The sequence below is a fragment of the Oncorhynchus gorbuscha genome, linkage group LG07 (genome assembly GCF_021184085.1).
Source record: "Oncorhynchus gorbuscha isolate QuinsamMale2020 ecotype Even-year linkage group LG07, OgorEven_v1.0, whole genome shotgun sequence".
Taxonomy (NCBI): Eukaryota; Metazoa; Chordata; class Actinopteri; order Salmoniformes; family Salmonidae; genus Oncorhynchus; species Oncorhynchus gorbuscha.
The window spans coordinates 86,820,324-86,834,164 of NC_060179.1; the positions used below are offsets into that span (position 1 = coordinate 86,820,324).

Consider the following 13,841-nt stretch of genomic DNA (forward strand, 5'->3'; position numbering starts at 1 on the left):
GATTGGTGAATCTGTCCTCCGCTAGGGCTGGTGAATCTGGCCCTCCGCTAGGGTTGGTGAATCTGTCCTCCGCTAGGGTTGGTGAATCTGTCCTCCGCTAGGGTTGGTGAATCTGTCCTCCGCTAGGGCTGGTGAATCTGGCCCTCCGCTAGGGTTGGTGAATCTGTCCCTCCGCTAGGGTTGGTGAATCTGTCCTCCGCTAGGGTTGGTGAATCTGTCCTCCGCTAGGGTTGGTGAATCTGTCCTCCGCTAGGGTTGGTGAATCTGTCCTCCGCTAGGGTTGGTGAATCTGTCCTCCGCTAGGGTTGGTGAATCTGTCCTCCGCTAGGGTTGGTGAATCTGTCCTCCGCTAGGGTTGGTGAATCTGTCCTCCGCTAGGGTTGGTGAATCTGTCCTCCGCTAGGGTTGGTGAATCTGTCCTCCGCTAGGGTTGGTGAATCTGTCCCTCCGCTAGGGTTGGTGAATCTGTCCTCCGCTAGGGTTGGTGAATCTGTCCCTCCGCTAGGGTTGGTGAATCTGTCCTCCGCTAGGGTTGGTGAATCTGTCCTCCGCTAGGGCTGGTGAATCTGTCCTCCGCTAGGGTTGGTGAATCTGTCCTCCGCTAGGGCTGGTGAATCTGTCCTCCGCTAGGGCTGGTGAATCTGTCCTCCGCTAGGGTTGGTGAATCTGTCCTCCGCTAGGGTTGGTGAATCTGTCCTCCGCTAGGGTTGGTGAATCTGTCCTCCGCTAGGGCTGGTGAATCTGTCCTCCGCTAGGGCTGGTGAATCTGTCCTCCGCTAGGGCTGGTGAATCTGTCCTCCGCTAGGGCTGGTGAATCTGTCCTCCGCTAGGGCTGGTGAATCTGTCCCTCCGCTAGGGCTGGTGAATCTGTCCTCCGCTAGGGCTGGTGAATCTGACCCTCCGCTAGGGTTGGTGAATCTGTCCCTCCGCTAGGGTTGGTGAATCTGTCCCTCCGCTAGGGTTGGTGAATCTGTCCTCCGCTAGGGTTGGTGAATCTGTCCTCCGCTAGGGTTGGTGAATCTGTCCTCCGCTAGGGTTGGTGAATCTGTCCTCCGCTAGGGTTGGTGAATCTGTCCTCCGCTAGGGTTGGTGAATCTGTCCTCCGCTAGGGTTGGTGAATCTGTCCTCCGCTAGGGCTGGTGAATCTGGCCCTCCGCTAGGGTTGGTGAATCTGTCCTCCGCTAGGGTTGGTGAATCTGTCCTCCGCTAGGGTTGGTGAATCTGTCCTCCGCTAGGGTTGGTGAATCTGTCCTCCGCTAGGGTTGGTGAATCTGTCCTCCGCTAGGGTTGGTGAATCTGTCCCTCCGCTAGGGTTGGTGAATCTGTCCTCCGCTAGGGTTGGTGAATCTGTCCTCCGCTAGGCTGGTGAATCTGTCCTCCGCTAGGGCTGGTGAATCTGGCCTCCGCTAGGGTTGGTGAATCTGTCCTCCGCTCCGCTGGTGAATCTGTCCTCCGCTAGGGCTGGTGAATCTGTCCTCCGCTAGGGTTGGTGAATCTGTCCTCCGCTAGGGCTGGTGAATCTGTCCTCCGCTAGGGCTGGTGAATCTGTCCTCCGCTAGGGCTGGTGAATCTGGCCCTCCGCTAGGGCTGGTGAATCTGTCCTCCGCTAGGGTTGGTGAATCTGTCCCTCCGCTAGGGCTGGTGAATCTGTCCTCCGCTAGGGCTGGTGAATCTGGCCCTCCACTAGGGCTGGTGAATCTGTCCTCCGCTAGGGCTGGTGAATCTGTCCTCCGCTAGGGTTGGTGAATCTGTCCTCCGCTAGGGTTGGTGAATCTGGCCTCCGCTAGGGCTGGTGAATCTGGCCCTCCGCTAGGGCTGGTGAATCTGTCCTCCGCTAGGTCTGGTGAATCTGGCTGTAGAACGTCTTCAAATGTTCATTCTAACAACTCTCCAAGCACGAGCAATTACCAACGAAGGAATGAATCTACTTGTAAAAGTTGTTCCAATGAAAAATAAGTTTGTAGCTAATTAATATCTTCTCCTTCCTGTCCTGCCATCCCCTCCCCCCTACAGCCCACAGCAGTGACAGTGAAGACCAGTTAGTGTGTGAGAGTATGGCTAAGTCTTCAGCCTCCAAGACCCATGCTGCAGCAGACATGAAGGAGTCCATCTCCCCAAGTGTCTCAGCCAGGGACAGGTTGAGGGACACACACCTCCATCCAGCCAGAAGTACCAGAAGGAGCAGCAGCATGGGTACCCTGACCACAGAGCGCACCATGGCAGAACAGCATCCGTCTACAAGTGGAGCGTCCAGATGTGTAAGTGTGCCTCAACCAACCCTGACTGTCTTTCACAGAGCCTCAACCAACCCTGACTGTCTTTCACAGAGCCTCAACCAACCCTGACTGTCTTTCACAGAGCCTCAACCAACCCTGACTGTCTTTCACAGAGCCTCAACCAACCCTGGATGTCTTTCACAGAGCCTCAACCAACCCTGGCTGTCTTTCTCAGAGCCTCAACCAACCCTGGCTGTCTTTCACAGAGCCTCAACCAACCCTGGCTGTCTTTCACAGAGCCTCAACCAACCCTGGCTGTCTTTTACAGAGCCTCAACCAACCCTGGCTGTCTTTCACAGAGCCTCAACCAATCCTGGCTGTCTTTCACAGAGCCTCAGCCAACCCTGGCTGTCTTTCACAGAGCCTCAACCAACCCTGGCTGTCTTTCACAGAGCCTCAACCAACCCTTGCTGTCTTTCACAGAGCCTCAACCAACCCTGGCTGTCTTTCACAGAGCCTCAACCAACCCTGGCTGTCTTTCACAGAGCCTCAACCAACCCTGGCTGTCTTTCACAGAGCCTCAACCAATCCTGGCTGTCTTTCACAGAGCCTCAACCAATCCTGGCTGTCTTTCACAGAGCCTCAACCAACCCTGGCTGTCTTTCACAGAGCCTCAAACAACCCTGGCTGTCTTTCACAGAGCCTCAGCCAACCCTGGCTGTCTTTCACAGAGCCTCAACCAACCCTGGCTGTCTTTCACAGAGCCTCAACCAACCCTGGCTGTCTTTCACAGAGCCTCAACCAATCCTGGCTGTCTTTCACAGAGCCTCAACCAATCCTGGCTGTCTTTCACAGAGCCTCAACCAATCCTGGCTGTCTTTCACAGAGCCTCAACCAATCCTGGCTGTCTTTCACAGAGCCTCAACCAATCCTGGTTGTCTTTCACAGAGCCTCAAGCCCTCCAGATTGATGCAAGCTACAGGAATTCTCATCTACGTCCCACCAGATTGTCTGTTTCTGTACAAGTAAATTTGTCAGACAGAACCCTTTGTGATCACACAGAGGGCAATGGACAGAGGACTGACTAGTTTTATACTGTTTGGTTTAGCTTTCTACTCTGAAACAACCCACTGATTCCTCTCCTTTCAATATTTCTATTCTGAAACACCCCAGTGTTCTCTCTGTTACAACCTGGCTCAAGATTGTAACACTGAGTAAAGGAATAACAATATGAATATTCCATAAATAAAGTAAACTCACAACAATAATCAGGTGAGGCATGAAGGTCAGTAAATTAGGTGTCAACTGCCAAAGCCACAACAAAATAACCAAAGCACGGAGAGAGGAATCTCTTTTTGCCACAGCTGAGCTTTCACAGGTGTGCCCCATCAGCACTGACTACCCTCCCAGCTCCGCCCACCTCTCCTACTCTTCCCACCAATCTCCTGCAGGAAGTAAGCACAGCAAAACTCAGTAGACAGAGCAGGGAGGGGCCATCACATCTCCTTTCAATGTTTCTACTCTGAAACATCCCACTGAGTCCTCTCCTTTCAATGTTTCTACTCTGAAACATCCCACTGAGTCCTCTCCTTTCAATGTTTCTACTCTGAAACATCCCACTGAGTCCTCTCCTTTCAATGTTTCTACTCTGAAACATCCCACTGAGTCCTCTCCTTTCAATGTTTCTACTCTGAAACATCCCACTGAGTCCTCTCCTTTCAATGTTTCTACTCTGAAACACTTCACTGATTCCTCTCCTTTCAATGTGACATCCCACTGAGTCCCCTCCTTTCAATGTTTCTACTCTGAAACATCCCACTGAGTCCTCTCCTTTCAATGTTTCTACACTGAACCACTTCACTGATTCCTCTCCTTTCAATGTGACATCCCACTGAGTCCTCTCCTTTCAATGTTTCTACTCTGAAACATCCCACTGAGTCCTCTCCTTTCAATGTTTCTACTCTGAAACACCTCACTGATTCCTCTCCTTTCAATGTGACATCCCACTGAGTCCTCTCCTTTCAATGTTTCTACTCTGAAACATCCCACTGAGGCCTCTCCTTTCAATGTTACATCCCACTGAGTCCTCTCCTTTCAATGTTTCTACTCTGAAACATCCCACTGAGTCCTCTCCTTTCAATGTTTCTACTCTGAAACATCCCACTGAGTCCTCTCCTTTCAATGTTTCTACTCTGAAACATCCCACTGAGTCCTCTCCTTTCAATGTCTCTACTCTGAAACATCCCACTGAGTCCTCTCCTTTCAATGTTTCTACTCTGAAACATCCCACTGAGTCCTCTCCTTTCAATGTTTCTACTCTGAAACATCCCACTGAGTCCTCTCCTTTCAATGTGACATCCCACTGAGTCCTCTCCTTTCAAAGTTTCTACTCTGAAACATCCCACTGAGTCCTCTCCTTTCAATGTTTCTACTCTGAAACACCTCACTGATTCCTCTCCTTTCAATGTGACATCCCACTGAGTCCTCTCCGTTCAATGTTTCTACTCTGAAACATCCCACTGAGTCCTCTCCTTTCAATGTTTCTACTCTGAAACATCCCACTGAGTCCTCTCCTTTCAATGTTACATCCCACTGAGTCCTCTCCTTTCAATGTTTCTACTCTGAAACATCCCACTGAGTCCTCTCCTTTCAATGTTTCTACTCTGAAACATCCCACTGAGTCCTCTCCTTTCAATGTTTCTACTCTGAAACATCCCACTGAGTCCTCTCCTTTCAATGTTTCTACTCTGAAACATCCCACTGAGTCCTCTCCTTTCAATGTTTCTACTCTGAAACATCCCACTGAGGCCTCTCCTTTCAATGTTACATCCCACTGAGTCCTCTCCTTTCAATGTTTCTACTCTGAAACATCCCACTGAGTCCTCTCCTTTCAATGTTTCTACTCTGAAACATCCCACTGAGTCCTCTCCTTTCAATGTTTCTACTCTGAAACATCCCACTGAGTCCTCTCCTTTCAATGTTTCTACTCTGAAACATCCCACTGAGTCCTCTCCTTTCAATGTTTCTACTCTGAAACATCCCACTGAGTCCTCTCCTTTCAATGTTTCTACTCTGAAACATCCCACTGAGTCCTCTCCTTTCAATGTGACATCCCACTGAGTCCTCTCCTTTCAAAGTTGCTACTCTGAAACATCCCACTGAGTCCTCTCCTTTCAATGTTTCTACTCTGAAACACCTCACTGATTCCTCTCCTTTCAATGTGACATCCCACTGAGTCCTCTCCGTTCAATGTTTCTACTCTGAAACATCCCACTGAGTCCTCTCCTTTCAATGTTTCTACTCTGAAACATCCCACTGAGTCCTCTCCTTTCAATGTTACATCCCACTGAGTCCTCTCTTTCAATGTTTCTACTCTGAAACATCCCACTGAGTCCTCTCCTTTCAATGTTTCTACTCTGAAACATCCCACTGAGTCCTCTCCTTTCAATGTTTCTACTCTGAAACATCCCACTGAGTCCTCTCCTTTCAATGTTTCTACTCTGAAACATCCCACTGAGTCCTCTCCTTTCAATGTTTCTACTCTGAAACATCCCACTGAGTCCTCTCCTTTCAATGTTTCTACTCTGAAACATCCCACTGAGTCCTCTCCTTTCAATGTGACATCCCACTGAGTCCTCTCCTTTCAATGTTTCTACTCTGAAACATCCCACTGAGTCCTCTCCTTTCAATGTTTCTACTCTGAAACATCCCACTGAGTCCTCTCCTTTCAATGTTTCTACTCTGAAACACCTCACTGATTCCTCTCCTTTCAATGTGACATCCCACTGAGTCCTCTCCTTTCAATGTTTCTACTCTGAAACATCCCACTGAGTCCTCTCCTTTCAATGTTTCTACTCTGAAACATCCCACTGAGTCCTCTCCTTTCAATGTTTCTACTCTGAAACATCCCACTGAGGCCTCTCCTTTCAATGTTTCTACTCTGAAACATCCCACTGAGGCCTCTCCTTTCAATGTTTCTACTCTGAAACATCCCACTGAGGCCTCTCCTTTCAATGTTTCTACTCTGAAACATCCCACTGAGTCCTCTCCTTTCAATGTGACATCCCACTGAGTCCTCTCCCTTCAATGTTTCTATTCTGAAACACTTCACTGATTCCTCTCCTTTCAATGTGACATCCCACTGAGTCCTCTCCTTTCAATGTTTCTACTCTGAAACATCCCACTGAGTCCTCTCCTTTCAATGTTTCTACTCTGAAACATCCCACTGAGTCCTCTCCTTTCAATGTTTCTACTCTGAAACACCTCACTGATTCCTCTCCTTTCAATGTTTCTACTCTGAAACATCCCATTGAGTCCTCTCCTTTCAATGTTTCTACTCTGAAACACCTCACTGAGGCCTCTCCTTTCAATGTTTCTACTCTGAAACATCCCACTGAGGCCTCTCCTTTCAATGTTTCTACTCTGAAACATCCCACTGAGTCCTCTCCTTTCAATGTGACATCCCACTGAGTCCTCTCCCTTCAATGTTTCTATTCTGAAACACTTCACTGATTCCTCTCCTTTCAATGTGACATCCCACTGAGTCCTCTCCTTTCAATGTTTCTACTCTGAAACATCCCACTGAGTCCTCTCCTTTCAATGTTTCTACTCTGAAACATCCCACTGAGTCCTCTCCTTTCAATGTTTCTACTCTGAAACACCTCACTGATTCCTCTCCTTTCAATGTTTCTACTCTGAAACATCCCATTGAGTCCTCTCCTTTCAATGTTTCTACTCTGAAACATCCCACTGAGTCCTCTCATTTCAATGTTGTTCCTCTCCTCCCCTAGCGGACCTGGAGAAGATGTGTAGTCTGGAGAGGATCTCCTTCCTCCAGGAGAAGCTGCAGGACATCAGGAACCACTACCTGTCTCTCAAGTCTGAGGTGGCATCCATCGACAGACGACGCAAACGCATCAAGAAGGAAGAGAGAGAGAGTGAGTCATCATAATCGACAGTTTATTTGCTACCAGAGCTGTTATGGTAAACACAATAAAAAGAGAGAGGAAGAAATGTAGTTTCTAACCCTGTAGTACTGTAGTGCTGGAGACAGAGACCATCCCTGTAGTACTGTTGTACTGTAGCTGGAGACCAAGACAATCTCTGTAGTACTGTAGTACTGTAGCTGGAGACCAAGACAATCCCTGTAGTACTGTAGCTGGAGACCGAGACAATCCCTTTAGTACTGTAGCTGGAGACCGAGACCATCCCTGTAGTACTGTACTACTGTAGCTGGAGACCAAGACAATCCCTGTAGTACTGTAGCTGGAGACCAAGACAATCCCTGTAGTACTGTAGTACTGTAGCTGGAGACCAAGATAATCCCTGTAGTACTGTACTACTGTAGCTGGAGACCAAGACAATCCCTGTAGTACTGTAGCTGGAGACCAAGACAATCCCTGTAGTACTGTAGCTGGAGACCAAGACAATCCCTGTAGTACTGTAGTACTGTAGCTGGAGACCAAGACAATCCCTGTAGTACTGTAGCTAGAGACCAAGACAATCCCTGTAGTACTGTACTACTGTAGCTGGAGACCAAGACAATCCCTGTAGTACTGTAGCTGGAAACCAAGACAATCCCTGTAGTACTGTAGCTGGAGACTGAGACAATCCCTGTAGTACTGTAGCTGGAGACCAAGACAATCCCTGTAGTACTGTAGCTGGAGACTGAGACAATCCCTGTAGTACTGTAGCTGGAGACCAAGACAATCCCTGTAGTACTGTAGCTGGAGACCAAGACAATCCCTGTAGTACTGTACTACTGTAGCTGGAGACCAAGACAATCCCTGTAGTACTGTAGCTAGAGACCAAGACAATCCCTGTAGTACTGTAGTACTGTAGCTGGAGACCAAGACAATCCCTGTAGTACTGTAGCTAGAGACCAAGACAATCCCTGTAGTACTGTAGCTAGAAACCAAGACAATCCCTGTAGTACTGTAGCTAGAGACCAAGACAATCCCTGTAGTACTGTAGCTGGAGACCAAGACAATCCCTGTAGTACTGTAGCTGGAGACCAAGACAATCCCTGTAGTACTGTAGCTGGAGACCGAGACAATCCCTGTTGTACTGTAGCTGGAGACCAAGACAATCCCTGTAGTACTGTTCTACTGTACCTGGAGACCAAGACAATCCCTGTAGTACTGTACTACTGTAGCTGGAGACCAAGACAATCCCTGTAGTACTGTACTACTGTAGCTGGAGACCAAGATAATCCCTGTAGTACTGTACTACTGTAGCTGGAGACCAAGACAATCCCTGTAGTACTGTAGCTGGAGACCAAGACAATCCCTGTAGTACTGTTGCTGGAGACCAAGACAATCCCTGTAGTACTGTAGCTGGAGACCAAGACAATCCCTGTAGTACTGTAGCTGGAAACCAAGACAATCCCTGTAGTACTGTAGCTGGAGACCAAGACAATCCCTGTAGTACTGTAGTACTGTAGCTGGAGACCAAGACAATCCCTGTAGTACTGTAGTACTGTAGCTAGAGACCAAGACAATCCCTGTAGTACTGTAGCTGGAGACCAAGACAATCCCTGTAGTACTGTAGCTGGAGACCAAGACAATCCCTGTAGTACTGTAGCTGGAGACCAAGACAATCCCTGTAGTACTGTAGCTGGAGACCAAGACAATCCCTGTAGTACTGTAGTACTGTAGCTGAAGACCAAGACAATCCCTGTAGTACTGTAGTACTGTAGCTGGAGACCAAGACAATCCCTGTAGTACTGTAGTACTGTAGCTGGAGACCAAGACAATCCCTGTAGTACTGTAGCTAGAGACCAAGACAATCCCTGTAGTATTGTAGCTGGAGACCAAGACAATCCCTGTAGTACTGTAGTACTGTAGCTGGAGACCAAGACAATCCCTGTAGTACTGTAGTACTGTAGCTGAAGACCGAGACAATCCCTGTAGTACTGTAGTACTGTAGCTGAAGACCGCGACAATCCCTGTAGTACTGTAGCTGGAGACCAAGACAATCCCTGTAGTACTGTAGTACTGTAGCTGAAGACCGAGACAATCCCTGTAGTACTGTAGTACTGTAGCTGGAGACCAAGACAATCCCTGTAGTACTGTAGCTGGAGACCAAGACAATCCCTGTAGTACTGTTGCTGGAGACCAAGACAATCCCTGTAGTACTGTAGCTGGAGACCAAGACAATCCCTGTAGTACTGTAGCTGGAAACCAAGACAATCCCTGTAGTACTGTAGCTGGAGACCAAGACAATCCCTGTAGTACTGTAGTACTGTAGCTGGAGACCAAGACAATCCCTGTAGTACTGTAGTACTGTAGCTAGAGACCAAGACAATCCCTGTAGTACTGTAGCTGGAGACCAAGACAATCCCTGTAGTACTGTAGCTGGAGACCAAGACAATCCCTGTAGTACTGTAGCTGGAGACCAAGACAATCCCTGTAGTACTGTAGCTGGAGACCAAGACAATCCCTGTAGTACTGTAGTACTGTAGCTGAAGACCAAGACAATCCCTGTAGTACTGTAGTACTGTAGCTGGAGACCAAGACAATCCCTGTAGTACTGTAGTACTGTAGCTGGAGACCAAGACAATCCCTGTAGTACTGTAGCTAGAGACCAAGACAATCCCTGTAGTACTGTAGCTGGAGACCAAGACAATCCCTGTAGTACTGTAGTACTGTAGCTGGAGACCAAGACAATCCCTGTAGTACTGTAGTACTGTAGCTGAAGACCGAGACAATCCCTGTAGTACTGTAGTACTGTAGCTGAAGACCGCGACAATCCCTGTAGTACTGTAGCTGGAGACCAAGACAATCCCTGTAGTACTGTAGTACTGTAGCTGAAGACCGAGACAATCCCTGTAGTACTGTAGTACTGTAGCTGAAGACCGAGACAATCCCTGTAGTACTGTAGTACTGTAGCTGGAGACCGAGACAATCCCTGTTGTACTGTATCCTGTCTGAGGACTGTAGATTGATTGATAATGCTCTAGTGTATGTTGAAACAGACCAGACTTGTTCCCCAAGCTTGGATGATCTGGTAACAACAAAGTAACAACCACCAGTCTGAAATGACTGCAACACTTAACAAAGAGCTGCAGTTAGTTTCAGAATGGGTGGCAAGGAATAAATTACTCCTAAATATTTGAATAAAGTATTGTTTTTTTATACAAATCATTCACTAAACCTTAAACCTGAAATAAATCCTGCACTAAATAATGTGCAAATAGAGCAAGTTGAGGTGACTAAACTGCTTGGCGTAACCCTGGATTGTAAAACTGTCATGGTCAAAACATATTGATACAACAGTAGTGTCATGACGTTGGCTAAAATGGGGAGAGGTCTGTCCATAATAAAGCGTTGTTTTTGTGAGAGGTATTGACATGTTGAATGCATCCAATTGGCGTCGTTGTCCCCACAGTGACCGTACGTACATAACCCAACCGGAAGCAATGGATTACAGGCAACATCCACACTGAGCTCAAGGATAGAGCTGCCGCTTTCAAGGAGTGGGACCCTAACCCGGAAGCTTATAAGAAATCCTGCTATGCCCTCTGACGAACCATCAAACAGGAAAAGCGTCAATACAGGACTAAGATCGAATCGTAATACATCGGCTTTGACGCTCTTCGGATGTGGCTAACAAACTGTTACAGACTACAAAGGAAAGCACAGCCGAGCGCTGCCCAGTGACACAAGCCTACTAGATGAGCTAAACTACTTCTATGCTCGCTTTGAGGCAAATAAACTGAAACATGCAAGAGAGCACCATCTGTTCTGGGAAGATTGTGTGATCCCGCTCTCCACAGCCGATGTGAGTAAGACCTTTAAACAGGTCATCATTCACAAGGCTGCAGAGCCAGACGGATTACCAGGACCGGTACTCGCAGCCGATGTGAGTAAGACCTTTAAACAGGTCAACATTCACAAGGCTGCAGAGCCAGACGGATTACCAGGATATGTACTGCGAGCATGCGCTGGCCAACTGGCAAGTGTCTTCACCGACATTTTCAACCTCTCCCTGTTCTAGTCTGTAATACCAACATGTTTTAAGCAGACCACCATAGTGCCTGTGCCCAAGAACACTAAGGTAACCTGCTGAAATAACTACTGCTCCATAGCACTCGCATCTGTAGCCATGAAGTGCTTTGAAAGGCTGGTCATGGCTCACATCAGCACCATTATCCCAGAAATCCTAGACCCAATCCAATTTGCATACCACCCCAACAGATCCACAGACGCTGCAATCTCTATTGCACTCCACACTGCCCTTTCTCACCTGGACAAAAGGAACACCTATGTTAGAATGCTGTTCATTGACTAAAGCTCAGCTTTCAACACCATAGTGCCCTCAAAGCTCATCACTAAGCTAAGGACCCTGGGACTAAACACCTCCCTTTGCAACTGGATCCTGGGGTTCATGCTCAGTCCCCTCCTGTACTCCCTGTTCACTCATGACTGCACGGCCAGGCACGACTCCAACACTGTCATTAAGTTTGCTGACGACACAACAGTGGTAGGCCTGAACACCAACAACGATGACACAGACTATAGGGAGGAGGTCAGAGACCTGGCAGTGTGGTGCCAGGACAACAACCTCTCCCTCAATGTGATCAAGACAAAGGAGATGGACTACAGGAAAAAGAGGCCGAGCACGCCCCCATTCTCATCGACCGGGCTGCAGTGAAGCAGGTTGAGAGCTTCAAGTTCCTTGGTGTCCACATCCCCAACAAACTAACATGGTCCAAACACACCAAGACAGTCGTGAAGAGGGCATGACAAAACCTATTCCTCCTCAGGAGACTGACAAGATTTGGCATGGGTCCTGAGATCCTCAAACGGTTTTACAGCTGCACCATCGAGATCATCCTGACTGGTTGCATCACTGCCTGGTATGGCAGCTGCTCGGTCTCAGACCTCTATACCAGGCGGTGTCAGAGGAAGGCCCTCAAAATGGTCAAAGACTCCAGCCACCCTAGTCATAGACTCTTCTCTCTGCTATCACACGGCAAGTGGTACCGGAGCGCCAAGTCTAGGTCCAAGAGGTTTCTTAACAGCTTCTACCGCCCAAGCCATAAGACTCCTGGACATCTAATCAAAGGGCTACCCAGACTATTTACATTGCCCCCCCCCCCTCTTTTACACCGCTGATACTCTCTATTGTTATCATCTATGCATAGTCACTTTAACTCTACCAACATGTATATATTACCTCAACTAACCAGCACATTGACTCTGTACCGGTACCCCCCTGTATATAGACTTGCTATTGTTATTTTACTGCTGCTCATTAATTACTTGTTACTTTTATTTCTTATTCTTATCTGTTTTTTTAAACAGTATTGTTGGTTAGTGGCTCGTAAGTAAAGCATTTCACTGTAAGGTCTTCTTCACCTGTTGTATTCAGCGCATGTGACTAATAAAATTTGATTTGATATCTTTATAGAAAAGTTAACGAATTAGCCTCCTTCTGTACACATATGGCGCCAGCATATCTTTATCTCTAGTCTTTCTAGGGCCTCACCTTCTCTTCCTTAATATGATTTTATTTATTATTTGATATATTTTATTATATTATGTTAATATCATACAGTGGACACCTTAGCCCTTTAGGTCTATACATGCATTGTCCTGATGCATTTAGTGCTCAAATCTCCTACAGCTGAACCATGAGGTGGACAATTACTGTTTTAGGAAAGTACAAACCAATAAAACAATAGACTATGAAGTTTTGAATATGCTACACATCGAAACACAACAAATTGGGCTTTAGTCATTTGTTCTAGACCGTTTTTAAGGACTCATGTGGATCATTTGGCCAATATGGCTTGTTTATTGATGGTGCTGGCAGCGACCATGTTGTTTCTGCTCCATCTGACCACCATGTTGTTTCTGCTCCATCTGACCACCATGTTGTTTCTACTCCATCTGACCACCATGTTGTTTCTACTCCATCTGGCAGCGACCAGTCAGAGGCTTTTTCTCTCTTTACACTCTTGGATCGGGTCTGAATGGACATGAGGACTTCTAAGCTACAGACTTCTAAGATACAGACTTCTAAGCTACAGACTTCTAAGATACAGACTTCTAAGCTACAGACTTCTAAGATACAGACTTCTAAGCTACAGACTTCTAAGCTACAGACTTCTAAGATACAGACTTCTAAGCTACAGACTTCTAAGCTACAGACTTCTAATCTACAGACTTCTAAACCACAGACTTCTAAGCCAAAGACTTCTAAGCTACAGACTTCTAAGCTACAGACTTCTAAGCTACAGACTTCTAAGCTACAGACTTCTAAGCTACAGACTTCTAAGCTACAGACTTCTAAGCTACAGACTTCTAAGCTACAGACTTCTAAGCTACAGACTTCTAATCTACAGACTTCTAAGCTACAGACTTCTAATCTACAGACTTCTAAGCTACAGACTTCTAAGCTACAGACTTCTAAGCTACAGACTTCTAAGCTACAGACTTCTAAGCTACAGACTTCTAAGCTACAGATTTCTAAGCTACAGACTTCTAAGCTACAGACTTCTAAGCTACAGACTTCTAATCTACAGACTTCTAATCTACAGACTTCTAAGCCAAAGACTTCTAAGCTACAGACTTCTAAGCCACATATTTCTAAACCACAGACTTCTAAGCCAAAGACTTC

At 47.1% G+C, this 13,841-nt stretch overlaps 1 protein-coding gene across 1 annotated transcript in view; it reads left to right on the forward strand.

Moving 5' to 3' along the window:
* The window catches only part of LOC124039065 (AT-rich interactive domain-containing protein 4B-like), a 908,546-nt gene that overhangs the window by 867,828 nt on the left and 26,877 nt on the right, over nucleotides 1-13,841 (forward strand). The window contains exons 24-25 of the mRNA XM_046354945.1: nucleotides 2,064-2,258; nucleotides 7,007-7,153. Of these exons, the coding sequence (XP_046210901.1) occupies nucleotides 2,064-2,258; nucleotides 7,007-7,153 (342 nt within the window). The remainder of the gene's footprint in view (nucleotides 1-2,063; nucleotides 2,259-7,006; nucleotides 7,154-13,841) is intronic.